The sequence below is a fragment of the Ranitomeya imitator genome, chromosome 2 (assembly GCF_032444005.1).
Source record: "Ranitomeya imitator isolate aRanImi1 chromosome 2, aRanImi1.pri, whole genome shotgun sequence".
NCBI classification, from domain to species: Eukaryota; Metazoa; Chordata; class Amphibia; order Anura; family Dendrobatidae; genus Ranitomeya; species Ranitomeya imitator.
In genome coordinates, this window is record NC_091283.1 from 381,632,855 (window position 1) to 381,654,689 (window position 21,835).

The following is a 21,835-nucleotide window of genomic DNA, read 5'->3' on the forward strand; positions in this document are numbered from 1 at the left end:
ATCCAGGAGGAGACAGGTCCAATACTAGAACATTGACTGGAGGCCAGGATCAAAGCACTAGGTGGAGTTAAATAGAGCAGCACCTAACGACTTCACCATATCACCTGAGGAAGGAAACTCAGAAGCCGCAGTACCACTTTCCTCCACCAACGGAAGCTCACAGAGAGAATCAGCCGAAGTACCACTTGTGACCACAAGAGGGAGCTCTGCCACAGAATTCACAACAGCTTTGCTGAACTGGTCAGGATAACAGGGAAATCCAAAGAGATGTGAATCCAACCAGGAACCATTTACAAGTGGCACTGGCTGAAGGAAAGAGCCAGGCATAAATAGCCGAGCAGAAAAGACAATCAGTAGAAGCGGCTGATGACAGCTAAATCCAAGGAGCAGCCATACCACTTGAAACCACAAGAGGGAGCCCAAGAGCAGAACTCACAAAAGTGCCACTTACAACCACCGGAGGGAGCCCAAGAGCGGAATTCACAACACTGGACCAAGTGTTTCAGCAGGTCCTCCATTTTCCCCGGCAATGCTTGCTGGCTTGCAACAGACTTGACCCAGGACAAAAAATAGACTTACGTCTCCGCTGGGAACACTGCCGCATTCTCCACCAATTGTAGGGATTTCACTCACTCAGGTGCGACGGCTGACATTCAGGAGGCACGTTCCTTTAAAAGTTCACAAAGGTTTATTGCATCATAAACCATTTGGTAAGAATAACAGAAACCAAATAGCCTCTGGCTCAGGGAAGAAAACAAGTGTCCAGTCCTTCTGGCTCAGTCCTGGAGCCTTAACCCACTCAGGAGGGTTCCACCTCCACACATATCTGCTGTGTTAAACATTAGCCCTTCTTTTATAGGACTAACCACCCCCAGGAACCCATCACATGATTAGACATGTGGTTATGACATCACCACAGGTCCTGCAACACACATAGATAGGCAGGGTTATGTTACAGTGACAAGCCACCTATGTGACACATATCTCCTGTCGACTACACAACCTTTAGCCATGCTACAAAGTATAAATATCCAAATTTTATTAATAGATAATAATAATATATACAGTGGTATACCTAAGGCAGCCACATAAAATAAATAATGAACAGACAACAAAAGCAGATAAAACAATTCACCCCACTATAGTAAAGGCATACATTGTCCTCAATATGTGAACAGTCATACATAACAGTAGTGATATTTTTTCTGGATAATTCTGCACAATCCCACTAGAATGTGTGTTAGCTATTTACCATATGTATGACTCATCAGATGACAATGTACGCATTTAATATAGTAGAGTGAATTGATTTCTCTGCTTCTGTTGTCTATTCATTATTTATTTTAATGTGGCTGCCTTACGTATACCACTGTATACATTATTATCTCTGTTAATTAAAATTTTGATATTTATACTTGTACCATTTGAATCCCAGTATCTCTTTGTTGAACTCAAGAGGATCCTATATGCTCTCATATATGAGAGGATTATATTTCTTCTTTGAGGATTATTATTTGTTCAATGTGATTTTCAGTTTTTTCGTTTTAGATTCTGTCTATCACAGGTGAAGTGTACCTCTGATAAAATTTACAGCCTTTTCTAGTCTTGCAAAATCTGCTGTGTATCAAATACTTATTTTCCCCACTGTACTTTTTGATTTTAATATATGCTGGATCAAAGTTTTTTGCAGTCCAATAAATAAAATAGTTCAAGCTCTTCAAAATCTGAGGAGGATGCCTGTGATAGCAACCAGAGCTAAATCTGATCGCTGTTGTTTAGCCATTTAGAAGCTACTGTCAGTTGTTGATAGCATGCAAATGGTTTTGATTAAAGTTGGTGTACTGTATGTTCTGTCAACCATCATCCTCGTTAGGCCATCATGGAGAGTCAATGGATTGTTATGGCACCTGGGGGTCTACTGAAGGCTCCCATAACTTCAATCTTAGTCCTTATGGCTGTGACTGAGCTTAATAGTAGAATGTTATGTTCACTGTGCACTGCAATGCTGATGTATTGCAGTGTATAGTACAAGCAATGAGATGATCAAAGTGAACAAGTCCCTTAAGGGGCAATAGTAATAAAATATAATTTGAAAAATTAAACGAAAGGACTTCATATCCTTCATACCACTTTTTTTTTACCAGGTTGTAAGGACATTATATGGTGAGGTGAACGTTATCATACAAAACTATAATTCATCCCACAAAAATCCTTCATACTGCTATATCAAAAGAAAAGTAAATTAGCTATGGCTCTTTTAAGAAGAGAAGGAAACAAATGAAAACTAAAAAATTTAAATTACAGTGGGTACGGAAAGTATTCAGACCGTTTTCAATTTTTCACTCTTTGTTTCATTGTAGCCATTTGGTAAATTCAAAAAAGTTCACTTTTTTTCACATTAACCCAGCCTATTTTTACCTTAATGACCTGGCCATTTTTTGCAATTCTGACCAGTATCCCTTTATGAGGTAATAACTCAGGAACACTTCAACGGATCATAGCGATTCTGAGACTGTTTTTTCGTGACATATTGGGCTTCATGATAGTTGTAAATTTAGGTTGATACTCTTTGCGTTTATTTGTGAAACAAATGGAAATTTGGCAAAAATTTAGAAAATTTCACAATTTTCAAATTTTTAATTTTTATTCTGTTAAACCAGAGAGTTATGTGACACAAAATAGTTAATAAATACCATTACCCACATGTCTACTTTACATCAGCACAATTTTGGAAACAAAATTTTTTTTGCTAGGAAGTTATAAGGGTTAAAATTTGATCAGCGATTTCCCATTTTTGCAGCAAAATTTACAAAACCATTATTTTAGGGAACACCTCACATTTGAAGTCAGTTTGAGGAGTCTATATGGCCGAAAATACCCAAAAGTGGCACCATTCTAAAAACTGCACCCCTCAAGGTGCCCAAAACCACATTCAAGAAGTTTATTAACCCTTCAGGTGTTTCACAGCAGCGGAAGCAACATGGAAGGAAAAAATGAACATTTAACCTTTTAGTCACAAAAAATTATCTTTTAGCAACAATTTTTTTATTTTACCAAGGGTAAAAGGAGAAACTGGATTCCGAAAGTTGTGGTCCAATTTGTCCTGAGAACGCCGATACCCCATATGTGGGGGGAACCACTGTTTGTGCGCACGACACGGCTTGGAAGGGAAGGAACGCCATTTGACTTTTTGACTGAAAACTTGGCTCCAATCTTTAGCGGACACCATGTCCCGTTTGGAGAGTCCCTGTGTGCCTAAAGATTGGAGCTCCCCCACAAGTGACCCCATTTTGGAAACTAGACCCCCCCAAGAACCTTATCTAGATGCATAGTGAGCACTTTAAACGCCCAGGTGCTTCACAAATTGATCCGTAAAAATTAAAAAGTACTTTTTTTCACAAAAAAGTTCTTTTAGCCTAAATTTGTTCATTTTCACATGGGCAACAGGATAAAATGGATCCCAGAATTTGTTGGGCAATTTCTCCTGAGTACACCGATACCTCACATGTGGGGGTAAACCACTGTTTGGGCACATGGCAAGGCTCAGAAGGGAAGGAGTGCCATTTGACTTTTTGAATGAAAAATTAGCTTCAATCGTTAGCGAACACCATGTCGCGTTTGGAGAGCCTGTGTGTGCCTAAACATTGGAGCTCCCCACAAGTGATCCCATTTTGGAAACTAGACCCCCCAAGGAACTTATCTAGATGTGTTGTGAGCACTTTGAACCCCAAAGTGCTTCACAGAAGTTTATAACACAGAGCCGTGAAAATAAAAAATCATTTTTCTTTCCTCAAAAATTATTTTTTAGCGCGCAACTTTTTATTTTCACAAGGGTAACAGGAGAAATTGGAAATTGGACCCCCAAACGTTGTTGTACAGTTTGTCCTGAGTACGCTGATACCCCATATGTGGGGGTAAACCACTATTTGGGCACACGTCGGGGCTCAAAAGGGAAGTAATGACGTTGTGAAATGCAGACTTTGATGGAATGGTCTGCGGGCGTCACATTGCGTTCGCAGAACCCCTGATGTGCCTAAGCAGTAGAAACCCCCACAAGTGACCCCATTTTGGAAACTACACCCCCAAAGGAACTTATCTAGATGTGTGGTGAGCACTTTTAGCCCCCAAGTGCGTCACAAAAGTTTATAACGCAGAGCCGTGAAAATAAAAAATCATTTTTCTTTCCTCAAAAATGATTTTTTAGCCTGCAATTTTTTATTTTCACAAGGGTGACAGGAGATATTGAACCCCAAAGGTTGTTGTCCAGTTTGTCCTGAGTATGCTGGTACCCCAAATGTGGGGGTAAACCACTGTTTGGGCACACGTCGGGGTTCGGAAGGGAGGGAGCACGAGTTGACTTTTTGAACTCAAGATTGGCTGGAATCAATAGTGGCGCCAAGAATGCGTTTGGAGACCCCCTGATGTGCCTAAACAGTGGAAACCCCTCAGTTCTAACTCCAGCACTTTCCACACATCCCTAATCCGAATCCCAACTGTAACCATGACCCTAATCACAACCCTAACCCCAACACACCCCTAACCACACCCCTAACCTCAACACACCCCTAACCCTAATCCCAACCCTAACCACAACCCTAACCCCAACACACCCCTAACCCTAATCCCAACCATAACCCTAACCGCAAGCCTAACCCTAACCCCAGCACACCCCTAACCCTAATCTTAACTCTAATTCCAACCCTAACTCCAATTCCAACCCTATGTGCCCACGTTGCGGATTTGTATGTGGATTTTTCCGCATTGTTTTTGTAAAATCTGCAGGTAAAACGCACTGCATTTTACCTGCGGATTTACCATGGATTTCCAGTGTTTTTTGTGCGGATTTCACCAGCGGATTCCTATACAGGAACAGGTGTAAAACGCTGAGGAATCCGCACAAAGAATTGACATGCTGCGGAAGATACCGAGCGGTATTTTACGCACCATGGGCACAGCGGATTTGGTTTTCCATAGGTTTACATTGGACTGTAAACATGATGGAAAACTGCTACGAATTCGCAGTGGCCAATCCGCTGCGGATTCGCAGCCAAATCCACACCATGTGCACGTAGCCTAATTCTAACCATAATTCTAACCCTAATTGCAACCCTAACCTTAATTGCAACACAAACCCTAGTGGAAAAATAAAAATAAATATATTTTCTTTATTTTATTATGTTCCCTACCTATGGGGGTGATAAAGGGGGGGGGGGGTGATGGTGTGATATGCTATGTGGGTATCATTTTTGTATATATTTCTATTTTACTTATTTTCATGGTGTTCTCTTGTAGAAGGAATTATTTGCTAATTGATGAATGGCTGTTGCTGCCATCTGATATCAGCCCCCACAGTACTGTATTGTATGCAAATGACATGTTGACCTAACTTGTTGAAACAATGAGCCCCTGAGACCTTCCCCCTCCTGACCTGTGAATGAGGAGAGAGACTTGTAAATATCAGTGAGGTGAGACACAGATCAGATCCAGAGTGGAACCAAGATGTGAAGACAGCATGTCAGAGAGAAAGAAGAGTATATGGACTATGTGATCCTCTGTCTGCTGGATTGTTGGACTTTTATTCTGTTACTGAACTGCATTCGTGTTCTGGACTATTTAATCCTTTGTGTGGTGGATCGTATATGGACCTTTCGTATTTTTGCCTAAATAAAGGTTTTGGAGTTGCTCACTATTCTCTTGCTCTGTTGATTGTGTGGTACCGGAGAAGAACCCCGTCACAACTGGTGGCAAGCAGTGAGACCAACAGAGCGTAACCAAATGGAGAACCACACACAGAGTGAGTACAGAAATTGGACTGTATCCAGCTTACAGGAGAGAGCCAGAGACCTGGGCCTGAACTACCAGGGACTGACTGAATAGGCCTTAATTGACCTACTGGTTGGTGCTAGCCAGACCACCTACTCCCATATGTCTGAATGACAAGCCCAGGAGATGAGGACTCCCACCCCAAAAAGCCAGTGGGTGGTGTGGTACGAAGAAGAGATGGCAGTTCTGGGTCCAGGCATCTCTCAGGAGTATAAGGAGGAGGCTGCCCGCCGGGCACAGGTGAGACAAGAAGCAATGGAGCTTGAAAGAGGGAGTAATGCAATGTTGAATGTAAACCCAACAATCTGGGATCCTGTACGGATCACTCAGACAGAGTTTAAGCCATTTGATGAGGCTTCTAGAGATGTGGAGGGGTTCTTCAAGGACTTTGAGCAGCAGTGTGCTGTGATGGAGGTGCCCCACTCTGGCTGGATGCGTTTGTTAGTGGGACTCCTGAACTGTAGCCTGGCGGAGGCTTACCGAACCATTGACTCACAGCGGAATCGGGATTATAACATTGTAAAGTAGACTATCCTGGATTACCATGCTATCACCCCAGACTCATATATGACCAAGTTCCGAGACCTCCCCTGCACCACGGGGGGATCGTTTAGGATGTATGCACATAAGATGTCCCAGGCATGTCGGAAATGGCTGGAAGCAGAGAATGCATTAGCTGTGGAAGATGTTATACAGGCATTCCTTATAGAACAATTTCTTGCCAAGTGCCCCGCAGAGGTATGGGAATGGGTCCGGGAGCGCACGCCATACACTGTGGACAGAGCTGCAGCCCTGGCTGATGAAGCCCGTACTATCCGACCGCAATGGAGGAGGCTTCTGGACAATGAACCACGGTCTACTCCCGCGCCCCGTCCCCCTCCGATTATATCTGCCCTTCCACCCAGCCACAGGCAGATGACAATCACTCCTCACAATCCTGGGCCCCAACAGTTCCGTCCACGACCTGGGGGTATCACCAAGAAGAGATGTTATGGGTGTAGGCAACCTGGGCATTTGCAATCCAGCTGTCCCTCAAGGATTCGGAGGGAGCCCCAAGCATCCACAACTCGTTCGGTGCATTTTGTGCACTCCATCCCACCAGAGGAATAGTTACCACCCCACCCCCCACCTGAGAAGACCACCGACCACGGCACCATAGATACCCCTCCTGGAGTGTAAGGACTCCGGCCTTTGTCCTTTAGCTACCCAGAGCAACGGCATCGCCACCTGCAGGATGTCTTAATTGATGGATACAAAGTGTCGGGATTTAGAGACACTGGGGCATTCATGACTATCACTGACCTCTGTGTGGTTCAACCCGAGGCAATTCACCAGGGCCCGAGAATTCCCATGGTCCTGGCGGGGGGTGTCCGCAAATATATACAGGGAGCTTTGGTATATCTGGATTATGGTTTTGGAGAAAAACTGTGTTGGATTGGAATTATGGGAGGACTTCCTGCAGAAATCCTCCTTGGAAATGACATTGGGGAGTTACAAAGTCATTTTGTGGGGGCAGAAGGTCCGTGGGCCTCTCACTCTTCTGAAAGAACAATTGGAGGGAGATATCGCAGATACCGGAATGCCCATCTGTTATGACCTGGTGGTCAGGACAACAATGGACCTGGTGGTTAAGAGCACACGGAATGACCTGATAGTTACTGATAATATAGGACGAGCTCTGGGACGTGGGAACTCTGCTGACCGCAATCCCTAATCCTATCAACCACACTAGAAATAGCCGTGGATTGCTCCTAACGCTCACAATGCAACTCGGCACAGCCTAAGGAACTAGCTAGCCCTAAAGATAGAAAAATAAAGCCTACCTTGCCTCAGAGAAATTCCCCAAAGGAAAAGGCAGCCCCCCACATATAATGACTGTGAGTAAAGAAGAAAATACAAACACAGAGATGAAATAGATTAAGCAAAGTGAGGCCCGACTTACTGAACAGACTGAGGATAGGAAAGGTAACTTTGCGGTCAGCACAAAAACCTACAAAAAGACCATGCAGAGGGCGCAAAAAGACCCTCCGCACCGACTCGCGGTGCGGAGGCGCTCCCTCTGCGTCGCAGAGCTTCCAGCAAGCAAGACAACAATCAAATAGCAAGCTGGACAGAAAAATAGCAAACCAGAGAAAAACAAGCAGTCACTTAGCTTCTGCTGGGAAGACAGGTCACAAGAACGATCCAGGAGTGAACTAGACCAATACTGGAACATTGACAGGTGGCATGGAGCAAAGATCTAAGTGGAGTTAAATAGAGCAGCCAGCTAACGAATTAACCTCGTCACCTGTGGAAGGAAACTCAGAAACACCCACAGCCACCAGAGAAAGTCCATGGACAGAACCAGCCGAAGTACCATTCATGACCACAGGAGGGAGCCCGACAACAGAATTCACAACACCCATCATTTCCTATGTTCTAGAGTTCTGAGACTGTCTCGCCCAGCTAGCTACCTTGGCTAATGAACATCAGCGAATGGCCCAGTCCAGTCAAAAAGCCTGGTATGACCATAAAGCCAGGACCCGGGAATTTATGGACAAGTGCTCATGATTATTGCGACCCCTGCCACTGTACAAGGAACAATAAACTATAGAGCAATGTGGACTAAACTGAGCACTCCAGATGTCTGGGTGGACTTCATAGCTTGCTCACTTATTATGAGGGGGGAGAAGTTGTGATGGTGTGATATGCTATGTGGGTATCATTTTTGTGTATAGTTCTATTTTACTTATTTTCATGGTGTTCTCTTGTCGAAGGAGTTATTTGCTAATTGATGAATGGCTGTTGCTGCCATCTGATATCAGCCCCCACAGTACTGTATTGTATGCTAATGACATGTTGACCTAACTTGTTGAAACAATGAGCCCCTGAGACCTTCCCCCTCCTGACCTGTGAATGAGGAGGGAGACTTGTAAATATCAGTGAGGTGAGACACAGATCAGATATTTTGATCACTGTGATATGTTCTATCACAGTGATCAAAATGAATGAAACAATATGCCGGCCGGCAGATTCGGTGGGCGCACTGCGCATGCGCCCGCCATTTTGGAAGATGGCAGCACCCATACAGAAGATGGACGGACACCGGGAGGGACACCGGAGCTCAGTAAATATGGGGGGGTGGGATCGGAGAACGGGGGGAGCGGACAGGAGGACAGAAGGGAGCAGAGGAAAGGACTGAGGACGGAGGGGAGGAGATCGGTGGAGGTGGCAGGGGCAGATCGTGGTCTCCAGCCATGGCTGATGGTATTGCAGCATCAGCCATGGCTGGATTGTAATATTTCACCAATTTTCATTGGTGAAATATCACGATTGTTCTGATTGAAAGTGAAAGTGAAACGTCACTTTCAACAGCCAATCAGAGCAATCGTAGCCAAGGGGGGGGGGGGGGGGGCAAAGCCACTTTCCCTGGGCTCAAGTACCACTCCCCCTGTCCCTGCAGGTCGGGTGACATTTCAGTTAACCCTTTCACCTGATCTGCAGGAACACGATCCTGCCATGACGCCACATAGGTGTCACAGGTCGGATTGGCACCGACTTTCATGACACCTACGTGGTGTTACAGGTCGGCAAGGGGTTAATGTACACTCTGCCCCCCTATTTTGACTGAAAAAAACTGAAATGTAGACATTTTTCCAAATTTAATAAAAAAGAAAAACCCGCATAGAGTTTGCTAAAAAACACATGAAGGACTCCAAGACTATGATAAATAAGATTCTCTAGTCTGATGAGGCGAAGTTAGACCTTTTTTGTGAGAATTCTAGGCGGTATGTGTGGAGAAAACCAGGCACTGCTCATCACCTACCCAATACAATCTCAACAGTGAAACATGGTGGTGGCAGCATCATGCTATGGGGGTTGTTTTTCAGCTGCAGGGATCGGACGACTGGTTGTCATTGAAGGAAACATGAATGTGGTCAAATACAGAGATATCCTTGATGAAAACCTCTTCCAGGGTGGTCTGGTCTGGACCTCAGACTTGACCAAAGTTTCACCTTCCAACAAGACAATGACCCTAGGTACACAGCTAAAATAGAAAAGGAGTGGCTTCAGAACAACTCTGTGACAATTCTTGACTGGCCCAGCCAGAGCCCTGACCTAAACCAAATTGAGCATCCCTGGAGAGACCAGAAAATGGCTGTCCACTAAAGTTCACCATCCAACATGACGGAACTGGAGAGGATCTGCAAGGAAGAATGGCAGAGGATCCCCAAATCCAGGTGTGAAAAGCTTGTTGCATCATGCCCAAGAAGACTAATGGCTGTACTAGCTCAAAAGGGTGCTTCTACTCAGTACTGAGCAAACGGTCTGAATACTTATGACCATGTGATATTTCAGTTTTTAATTTTTAATAAATTTGCAAAAATTACTACATTTCTGGGGTTTTTTTTTAGTCAAGATGGGGTGCAAAGTCTACATTAATGAGGACAAAATGAACTTTTTTGAATTTACTAAATGGCTGAAATGAAACAAAGATTTTAAGGGGTCTGAATACTTTCCGTACCCACTGTAGTTCCCTTTAATGATTTACCCAGATAATAGCTGTGGTGATCAATAAGAAAGAAAACGGCCAAATCTGAGGATCATTCTGTAATAAGGAAATACTAAATCAAAAATTTGATGTTTAGATACAGGGAATTGGTCTAGAAATAACCTTTACAACTTTGATAGAAAAGCACAAAATAATTGGTTATCTCTAGAAAATGGATCAGATAAATTGACCTTGACTTCAGGTGTTGGCACTAAAGCTGCAGCTTTGGAATTTTTTTGGTAATTTCATGCTCCAATTGACATAAACCATGAACTTGATCCACCACAGGTTGCAGACCAGATCAAACTTCACACTATTAGCCAGTTATTATTTTATGATTATGCTTACTATCAAGGTGAAAAACAAAAAGCCTGGAGCCTTGGTGCTAGTCGACTAGGTCCAAAGTATCTTTGGTGTTCAACCTTCAACAATGATTTGGATTTCAATGTAGGGAGTCCATAGGTCTCAGAAATCAGGCAGGTGCACATCAGGAGCAAAGCCAAGGTAAATTCTAGCAGTAGTTCAAGGTGCACTGTGGCTGCCAATGTCTTAATCAGTTGAAGTTTGAATTTTATAGACATTTTGATATGGAAATGTTATAAATTATATTTGAATGAATATGTCTATAAGGCAGTGTTATGGAATAATAATAATAATAATAATAATAATGGTTTCATTTTTGGAAGATGTCTGTACCAGGAGCTCAGAGGAAGAGATGATATCAGATGTTAAAGCAGATGATCATAATGTTACAGCAGACACAAATGAAGATTGTGATACTGTCCCAGAAATGCCTCCAGTCCATCACAACAAAAATCTATCAAGCAATGCTTTTCATCAGATTATTTCTACAAATTCATCACAGACTTTTAAGCAAAATAAAAATAACAAAAGGGACAAGCAACGTAAAAGAGTTCGAATAAGAAAGAAGCAATTTTCTTGTTCAGAATGTGAGAAATGTTTTATAAGCAAAGCAACTCTTCTTATACATCAAAGAATTCACACGGGGGAGAAGCCATATTCATGTTCAGAATGTGGGAGATGTTTTAATCAGAAAACAAATCTTGTTACACATCAGAGAAGACACACAGGGGAGCAGTTATTCTCATGTTCAGAATGTGGGAAAGGGTTTAATCAGAAAATAAATCTTGTTACACATCAGAGAATTCACACAGGGGAGAAGCCATATTCATGTTCAGAATGTGGGAAATGTTTTACTGACAAATCAAGTTTTGTTAGACATCAAAGAACACACACAGGAAAGAAGTAGCCATTTTCTTGTTCCCAGAATGGTAATTTTTTAATGTGAAATCAAATATTGTTGTATATCAAAGAATTCACACAAGTAAGAAACCATTTTCATGTGTAGAATGTAGCAATCCCATTACTTATCCAATCATAAAGTAATCATAGTAAAGAAAAGACTTTATTCAAATAAACACTACCTTACAGTCCCTCGTTAACCATTTAAAAAAAAAAAAAACAATTATCCCATTCCGGTCCAAAGGAGTCCAAATGGTGAAACCTGAAAAAACACTAGAAACATTAGACAAAAAATTTTTTAATGGATTTTGTTATGTTAGTAAATGATTTGAGTTAGGCTACATTCACATATCCATTTGACACCACCTGGGGCTGTGTCCGTCTTGTGCTCGGACAGCACACTGACCTACAGAGTTTCATTTAAGCCATACACACAGTTTTCTCTTTCGAGTCTTGGATAAAACTTGCCCATTCAAGTCTATGGGTGTGTTTAAGATAATTTGAATCCACATAGAACATTTGTGGGGCATCCTATTTTTACAGATAGATTTCCATTATTAACTCATGGAACTGTATTTTATAATGAATATGAAAACGGACATCACATGGATGTCACATGGATAAAAACGAAAATAGAAAAATTTAAAAAAGACCCTTCTACTATTTACAAAAACTTTTTTTTTTTAATACCATAAAAAGATGGGTTTAAAAAGTATAATGGGATTTGATAACCGTGCAGAAAGGCGAGGGGACATTTGAGACATGGGAGAAAAAGATGCAGGACCACTGAGAGAAATATTGATTAATTAAGCTTCCAATGGGACCTCTTTTTTGGTTTATGTATCAGGACTTTACAGTTACATACGATAAGTATCATCACATTTACTCTGTGAATACATGGACATGGTGATAATGCTGTTATCTGTACGCATTACGTACGTCTTTAATGGTCAGTTTATAGAATATTGATTGGGAATTATGGTTAATTTATCGGGACTTTACGGTTACATACCATAGGTATCATGACATTTACTCTGTGAAGATATGAAATGTATGAAGTTGGCTACAAATTTGTGGTTATGCTATTTGTTTTAGACCTTCTGACAACTATCTAGGCCCTTCGGAAATGGTCTTTGTTAAGGACTTGCACTGTGCTTTTCTGATATACTAGCAGAGTATTGTTCTGATATACTAATGAAATTTGTTTACATTGTGTGGTGGTATCTGGTCACTATAAACCTGTATCTATTGCAGTTGATGCTGCTTCTACTCTAATAAGAAAATTATTTTATCAAATGATCTGGCTTATATACAGTATATCTTAAAAAAGTGACTATAAGTGCTCCACTGATGCTTTAACCATCTACTGATGGCTTTTTTTTGCAATGTGAAATATTTTATATACATTGGTATTGTTATTTTCACAACAATTGTCACCTCATCACACATTTTTGGTGTTTACACTTAGGGCGTAATAGGGTCAGAGAGAGAGACGAGGAGCAGGGGCGCCACATCGCAATACTAGGGTGCCAGCCTCCGCGGCAAGGTAGGAAAAGTGGATAAGTCCATGATAGGGTTAGCCCCACTGTTCCTCCCCTTTCTGCATTCTTACCAAATCCTATTAGACTCTTTAGCCCCTCCTTTTTATGGTATTAAAATAAAAGTGTTTGTAAATAGTAAGAGAGTCTTTAAGTTTATTTCTTTTTGAGTTTCTGGGACCTTGTTTTCCATCTCAATAATCTTATCCCTAAAAAACGAACACATGGGTGGCACATGGATAGAAATCTGAAATTGTTTGACCTGTACTGGAAATGTCGTAAAGAAAACAAAAACTGAAGCGCCGAGATTGCGTTTTTTTTTTGGGTGACTGCACCTCCCACAAAAAATGCTATAACAAGTGATCCAAACATAGTAGACCAATGACAATTCTAGGGTTCTGGGAAAAACACATACAGCATATGGATGTTATCTGTGTATTGTCCGTGTGTAGCATTGCAAAGCATAGTAGAAGCTTTGCTATTTCTTTTTTTATCAATACCGTAAAAATACTGATGACACAGTGATGGTAAAATCAGACACACTGATGGAAAACCCTGATGACTCCAGTACCAGATTTTCATATATGTGTCTAATATGGACGTGTGAAGGACATTTCAGAGGGATTTGGACTGTGCTGCTAACTGACAACTTATGAGCAGAAATTGGTCAAAGATACAGTTGTGTCATGTGCAAAAGTTAGGTAGGGGGATGTATAAGCACTGGACGAGGCAGGATATAGGTCAGGAGGAAGCAAAGGTTAATTTCGAGCAGTGATAAAAAGTCTACTGCTTCTGCCTCTGTCTAGTCACTTGAAAATTTGACCCAGAAGATCATCTGAGCACATTATATATACTACAGTGCATGATGGCAATAAAGACTACATGACTAATAAATCAATTATCCATGCAAGTGAATTATGTCTAGGATTAAAGAACAGCACGAGTAGAAGGATGGGGAATAGGACGAGTCTACAACTGGGCATTACAGACATAAGTGTGACAGACATTATCATAGAGCAGTGTTTTCAGATATTAGATTTTAAGATTGTATTATTGAAAAATTGGAAAGGTAATTTAATTTTTTCCTATCCCCACAACAGCCTCACAGGAAGAGAATGTCCACCCCCAAGGACAGGAAACTAGAGATTTAAAAGGCAGAGCCTCTGCCCACTCAGTGGTTTCTTATCCTTGGAGGGAGACCTACAGTACCTGGTGATGCCAGTGATATTTAGGACTTTCCTCCCCAGTAAGTGGGGTGGATTCAGGAGGTTGGAGGGGTCGCTTAGTTCCACGGCAGAATGGTAAGCTGAAGCGATGCAGCTTGTAGACCACCATCTGCAGTGACCGGGTCTAGTGATTTTCTGGTTCAAGTAGATGCGGCAAAATCTTCCCTGTCTTTCCCGAAAGCCGCAGTGATGATTTCCGAGAGACCTACAATCTTATAAGAGATGCATTCCCTATATTCCTCATCTGCAGAATGGAGGAAGAAAGCCAAGCCAAGGATCCTGAGGAGGATTTAGCCCCCTCCCCCCGTACATGGCAGTTCCTGCTGCCGGGGTGGGTAACTTAAATACCCTTCCGACTTTAGCGCTAATGCTGTCTCTCCTTGAATGTATTTTGTTATAGGACAAACCTTGGAAAGCACAGAATAAATCAAAGGATGTCCACTATATAGAACCAAATTATGTCTGTCATATGATAAAAGGTTGTTATAACATTGTATTGAATAAACATTGGCAGTGGAATCCTCATCCCTTATTAAGAACCTGAAAGCGATAGTTAAAACAGAGGTCAGGAATTCACCTAAGGGACTTATGAATAGGATTCCTTATGTTCGTAGTGAGATGCTGGACACAAGCTCCTATGAGGACTTGGAAGATGGGGAATTAGAAGGATTCAACTCAGATGTTTCATCTTCATCAGCATCCTCAGATGATAACAAATGCCGTCCTTGTTTTCCATCAGAAGATATGGAAAAATTAATTAAGTTGGTTAGGGCCACAATGAAAATTGAGGGCACTAAGGAACACAAAACCATACAGTATGTAATATTTGGGGGTTTGGAGGAGAGAAAGCAGTGCATAAAAACGTGTGGGAAGACGAAAAAAGCTTTGTTCCAGCTCCAAAATTTAAAATTAAGTCCTTTATTAGTACATGATAAAAGCACAAGCTGAATAACTCTCCACATCACAATAGGAAACGAGCTACGCGTTTTGATCTTTGCAGATCTTTGTCAGAGCTCATAAAAACGTGTCCATCCTGATGAAATGAAGTGGAAGAAGCCTTATAAAACAGACTTCAATCCAAAAGGGATTAAATGAAAATACCCTTTGAAACAGATATTTGTGAGTTTTGGGAAATGACCCCCAAAAGTGATGCGCCTATTTCATGTATATCCCGCAAATCGACCTTGCCCTTGGCTGACACAGATCTCCTGAAAGATCACCTAAATAAATAGGCAGAAAGTTTCCTCAAAAGGGTGTGGGACTCCGGGGCTGCAGTATTTAAGCCAAACATCGCAGCAAGATCTTTAACTGTATGGTTAAGTCAGCTGCAATCGCCCATACAAAAAGCGGCAGACTTTTTATTAGACATGTCCACAGATGCAGTAAGGCTCACAGCCCACTCATGCTCTTTATCTAACTCTGCTTGCCCGGCTCTTTAGTTGAAGAATTGGTCAAAGGATATTTAATCCAAAAATTGGCTGTGTGGCATGCCTTGACAGGGAGAATTCCTTTTCAGACCAGTCCTGGATGAGATCCTGGAAAAAGAAGCAGATACCAGGGAAGGGTTCCCCGCTAATTACTTTCAGAGGAAATCCTTTTTTTTCCTTGGACAAGTACCAGAGTTCCAAGATGGAAGTTCCCAAGAACTAAGGGGAAAAGCGTAAATTATGACCCCTTTCCCACTGAATCCCAAAAAAGATCCGGAAGACAATTATGCCAGGCCCATGTAGGTGGAAGGCTAAAAGTGTTTCTCCCTGCATATTAGAAATTTCCAAAATCAAATGAATTTTAAATACCATAGGTTAGTGTTTCAGGCTAGAATTCAGTTCCCGACCTCCAGAAAGATTCTTGGTTACTGAAATCCAATCCTAGAAAGCAGGGTAACAGGCCTTAGATCAGGAAGTCTTGTCCTTGGTGCAGTAGGGGGTCCTTACTCAGGTTCCCGAAGCAGAAAAAGGGAGCGGATTCTAGAGACCTCTCCTTGAGAACTGTTGTGAGCCTAAAAGGTTTAAATCGCTGTTTAAAAGTCAAACATTTCTAAATGGAAATGCTACATGGCAATATTAGACCTCTAGGATGCATATTTACACATACCTGTTCTAAAACATTAGAAATTTCTAAGTGTGGCAGTAAATAGCCAGTGAAACTGGCAGCATTTTCAGTTTGTCTCTTCCTTTTAAGTTATCCATGGCCCCAAGAGTGTTGACAAAGATAATTGTGGAGATGTCAGCACATATTAGAGAAAAACATATTGTTCATCCCATATTTAGATGATTTCCTGATAGTTGGAAAGACATGGTTAGACTGCGGTCAGGCAGTTTCCAGTGTCTTAGCTTCCTTGGGATGGCTGGTAAATGTAAAAAAATCAAAGGTGATTCCGGAGCAAAGACAAGTTTTTCTGGGAATCCTTCTGGATTTATGCAAAGAGATCTTTTCTTCCAGAAGAAAAAGTAGACAAAATAACCGGGAAGTTTAGGAAGCAGTAAAAAGATGCAAGAAACACATAGACAAGAGAATTCAACTTTCAAAAACAACTCTGGAGTCCCTAGTTTGCTGGCTTTGTCGGGAGAATGTTTCACAGCTACTTCCTTGAATCCATCAGTTATCATTATGGATTATAGTCCTTTCTGTTCTGGGGAACATCTGGAGGACAGAGCTTTTTAGGAGCAGTGGTCACTAGCTCTGAGACAAGCGTCCTCAAATCTGACAGGTGACAGGTAGGCTCTAGTAGAAGCCTGGAGGAGAAGGCCAAAATGTGAAAATTCTTTCAGACAACAGGTCAGCAGTGTTCTATATAAACAGGCACCAGATCTCTGATGACGGAGACAGGAAAATTCATGTAGATGTCAGAGTAAAATCTCTATATCTGCACATTATCTAAAGGGAAAGGAACATATCAAATATCAATATCTACTCCGTCACCAGTTAAGTCAGGACGAATGGTCACTGAACCATGCGGTATTTCAGAAGATAGTCTTTTTATGGGGCTAGCTTCTTGTAGACCTTTTTGCTACCAAAGTCAACAAGAAAGTGTCAGAGGTTTTCTCACAAAATTCTAGGTAATCTCCCTGTGGGATGAATGCTCTTTTTAGGAGTCAGCTTATGCCTTCCAGCTATCCTCTCTGATTACATTAGTATTAAGGAAGATTCGGTCCAACCAAGCTGAAGTAATCTTGACATTTGAGCGACCGCTCCTTGAATCAAAGGGATTTTCCAAATATCTTGACTATACCCTGATTGAGTGCAGGAAGAAAGAAAAATATATGGAAGGGCCTAGAGGAGTTTTTACATTTTACCTAGATAGATCCCTTTGTGAGTGACCCAGTACCATGGACAATGATTTTGGAGTTCTTACAGAAAGGTGTAGAATTAAGACTGTCCATTTATACTCTTAGGGCAGAAACCCATATGTGTGGGGAAAAAAGTTCCGATATCTGGACCAAAAAAAAGGAGTAGTGTCATGTGAGTACAATCCGATTTTTCACACCTAGCATCCAATTTGCATCCGAATGCAGTGCAATTGCTATCCGATTGAAATGCGATTTGTAACATGAGCTTTTACATAGAGCAATTCTCTGTCATATACACATAGATTTCAAAGGAAATATTCTTAAAAACACACACATAGATAGATAAAAGCCTGGCAATTCAGCAACCACATTCAGTAAAATCACAGCAGGATAGAATAGATGGATTACATACTGTATATACACATACAAGTGATTCTCACAAAAATAGAATATCATCAAAAAGTTTATTTATTTCAGTTCTTCAATACAAAAAGTGAAACTCATATATTATATAGCGTCATTACAAACAGAGTGATTTATTTCAAGTGTTTATTTCTGTTAATGTTGATGATTATAGTTTACTGCCAATGAAAACCCAAAAGTCATTATCTCAGTAAATTAGAATACTTTATAACACCAGCTTGAAAATTATTTTAAAATCTGAAATATTGGCTTAATGATATATATTTTCAGTAAATGCACTCAATATTTGGTAGGGGCTCATTTTGCATCAATCACTGCATCAGTGTGGCATGGCATGGAGGCGATCAGCATGTGGCACTGCTGAGGTGTTATGGAAGCCCAGGTTGCTTTGATAACAGCCTTCAGCTCGTCTGCATTGTTGGGTCTGGTGTGTTTCATCTTCCTCTTGACAATACCCCATAGATTCTCTATGGGGTTAAGGTCAGGCGAGTTTGCTGGCCAGTCAAGCACAGTGATACTGTTGTTTTTAAACCAGGTATTGGTACTTTTGGCAGTGTGGAGAGGTGGCAAGTCCTGCTGGAGAATAAAATTTCCATCTCCAAAAAGCTTGTTGGCAGAGGGAAGCATGAAGTTCTCTAAAATTTCTTGGTAGACGGCTGCGCTGACTTTGGTCTTGATGAAACACAGTGGACCTACACCAGTAGTTGACATGGCTCCCCAAACCATCACTGATTGTGGAAACTTCACACTAGACCTCAAGCAGCTTGGATTGTGTGCTCCTCCACACTTCCCCCAAACTCTGGGACCTTGCTTTCCAAATGAAATGCAAAATTTACTTTCATCTGAAAACAACACCTTGGACCACTGAGCAACAGTCCAGTTCTTTTTCTCCTTGGCCTTGTCTATTGGTCATGAGTGGCTTGGCACAAGGAATGCGACACTTGTAGCCCATGTTCTAGATACTTCTGTGTGTGGTGGCTGTTGAAGCAGTGACTCCAGCAGCAGTCCACTCCTTGTGAATCTCCCTCAAATTTTTGAATGGCTTTTTCTTAACAATCCTTTCACGTTTGCGGTTATCTCGATTGCTTGTACACCTTTTTCCTTTCACTTAACTTTCCATTAATATGCTTGGATACAGCACTCTGTGGATAGTCAGCTTCTTTAGCAATGACCTTCTGTGTCTTACCCTCCTTGTGGAGTGTGTCAGTGACTGCCTTTTGGACATCTGTCAAGTCAACAGTCTTCCCCATGATTGTCGAGCCTACTGAAACAGACTAATGGACCTTTTTAAATGCTTAGGAAGCCTTTGCAGGTGTTTTTTGTTAATTATTCTAATTTACTGAGATAATGACTTTTGGGTTTTCATTGTCTGTAAGCCATAATCGTCAACATAAACAGAAATAAACACTTGAAATAGATCACTCTGTTTGTAATTACTCTATATAATAAATGAGTTTCACTTTTTATATTAAAGAACTGAAATAAATTACTTTTTGAAGATAGTCTAATTTAGTGAGAAGTACTTGTAGAATAGATATATAGCAGGACTCGACAGGATAGAATACATGAATTACATACAGTATATACACATAGAATAGATAGATACATTGATGCCAGTGACATAAACAAGTACCGTGTGTGTGCAGCTTACTGTACATGTATTTAATTATTTAAAAAAAAAAAACGGTCTGGGCTCCCGTGTAATTTTCTTAACTAGCAGGGGTAAACCTGTCAGCTGGGTATAGATTATCTACCCCCAAATGGTATTGATAAAAAGTCGGCTTAGTGCATAAAAATAATTCCTCACCCAGCCCAAGTTCTTGAAAAATGGAGATGCTACGGATCTCGGAAATTGCACTTTTGTTTTTACAAATTTTGGATTTCTGTCACCATGTAAATAAAAAAAAACTATACATGTTTGGTATCTGCAAATTCGTAATGACCTGGAGAATCATAATGGCAGGTAATTTTTAACATTCAGTGAACATGGTAAAAAAAAAATTGTGGAATTGTGCTTTATTTGCAATTTCACAGCACATTTTCCAGCACACTATATGGCAAAACCAATAGTGTCTTTCAAAAGTACAACTCGTCCCATAAAAAAAACAAGCCATCACATGCGATATTGATGAAAAAATAAAAAAGTTATGGGTTCTAGGAAGAAGGGGAGCAAAAATGAGCCAGAAAATGTAATATCCCAAGGTGGTGAAGAGGTTAATACAATACTTAGAAAACATGTCTGGGTGTCAGAAAACTACCTCACTTTTTGTTCGTTTACAGAGTCCAAACAAAGGCCAGGCTGCATCTAAAATGATCCTGGCTAGATGGGTTATATTGGCAATTTCATTAGCCTATTCTTCAGGGGGACACCCTGCTCCTGAAAATGTAAAAGGTCTCTCTACAAGAGCTACAGTGGGAACGGAAAGTATTCAGACCCCTTTAAATTTTTCACTCTTTGTTTCATTGCAGCCATTTAGTAAATTAAAAAATGTTCATTTTTTTCTCATTAATGTACACTCTGCACCCCATCTTGACTGAAAAAAACAGATATGTAGAAATTTTTGCAAATTTAGTAAAAAGAGAAACTGAAATATCACATGGACATAAGTATTCAGTTCCTTTGCTCAGTATTGAGTACAAGCACCTTTTGAGTTAGTACAGTCATGAGTCTTCTTGGGAATGATGCAACAAGTTTTTCACACCTGGATTTGGGGATCCTCTGCCATTCTTCCTTGCAGATCCTCTCCAGTTCCGTCAGGTTGGATGGTGAACTTTGGTGGACAGCCATTTTCAGGTCTCTCAAGAGATGATCGATTGGGTTTAGGTCAGAGCTCTGGCTGGGCCAGTCAAGAATGGTCACAGAGCTGTTCTTATAGGGAACCCGTCACCCCCCTCAGGCGTTAGTAACTAAAAGAGCCACCTTGTGCAGCACAAATGCTGCATTCTGACAAGGTGACTCTTTTAATTATGCTCCCTGAACACACTGAAATAAATGTTTATAAAATGTGCCCCCTCATACCCTGAAATCGTCCCGGGGGCGGGACTTTCCCCCCTAATCAGATGCAGCACAGCCGTCACTCCAGAGCTGTGCGCGCCAGGCGCCGCCTCCTCTTGATGCATTATCGTCACCGGCGCCTGTGTATTAAGTTTTTTTTCGGGCATGCGCAGTTGCGCTGCCCTTCGTATTTACAGAGCAGGCACCAGGGACAATAATGCTGCAAGAGGAGGCGGCGCCCGGCGCGCACAGGCCCGGAGTGACGGTTGTGCTGCGTCTGATTAGGAAGGAAAGTACCGCCCCGGGACAATTTCAGGATATGAGGGGGCACATTTTATAAACGTTTGTTTCTGCGTGTGCAGGCATCGTAACTAAAAGAGCCACCTTGTCAGAATGCAGCATTTGTGCTGCACAAGGTGGCTCTTTTAGTTACAAACGCCTGAGGGGCTTGACAGGTTCCCTTTAAGCCATTCATTTGTTATTTTAGCTGTGTGCTTAGGGTCATTGTCTTGTTGGAAGGTGAACCTTCAGTCAAGTCTGAGATCCACAGCACTCTGGAAGAGATTTTCATTCAGGATATCTCTGTATTTGGCAGCATTTATGTTTCCTTCAATGGCAACCAGTCGTCCTGCTCCTGCAGCTGTAAAACAACCCCATAGCATGATATATTGGGAAGGTGATGAGCAGTGGCTGGGTTTCTCCACACATACCACTTAGAATTATTACCAAAAAGGTCTATCTTTGTC

The 21,835-nt window shown here is 41.5% G+C and overlaps 1 protein-coding gene across 3 annotated transcripts in view; it reads left to right on the forward strand.

Annotated features, from left to right (window-relative positions):
• Positions 1–21,835, forward strand: part of LOC138664065 (gastrula zinc finger protein XlCGF53.1-like) — a 122,404-nt gene that overhangs the window by 57,185 nt on the left and 43,384 nt on the right. The window contains exon 16 of one of the 3 annotated variants that reach the window (XM_069750485.1): positions 11,041–13,460. The exons of 1 other annotated variant lie outside the window; for it this stretch is intronic. In XM_069750485.1, coding sequence (XP_069606586.1) covers positions 11,041–11,624 — 584 coding nt within the window. In that variant the 3' untranslated portion in view covers positions 11,625–13,460. Of the gene's footprint in view, positions 1–11,040; positions 13,461–21,835 lie in introns of those variants that run through there. One more of the 3 variants, XM_069750486.1, reaches the window with a different exon arrangement.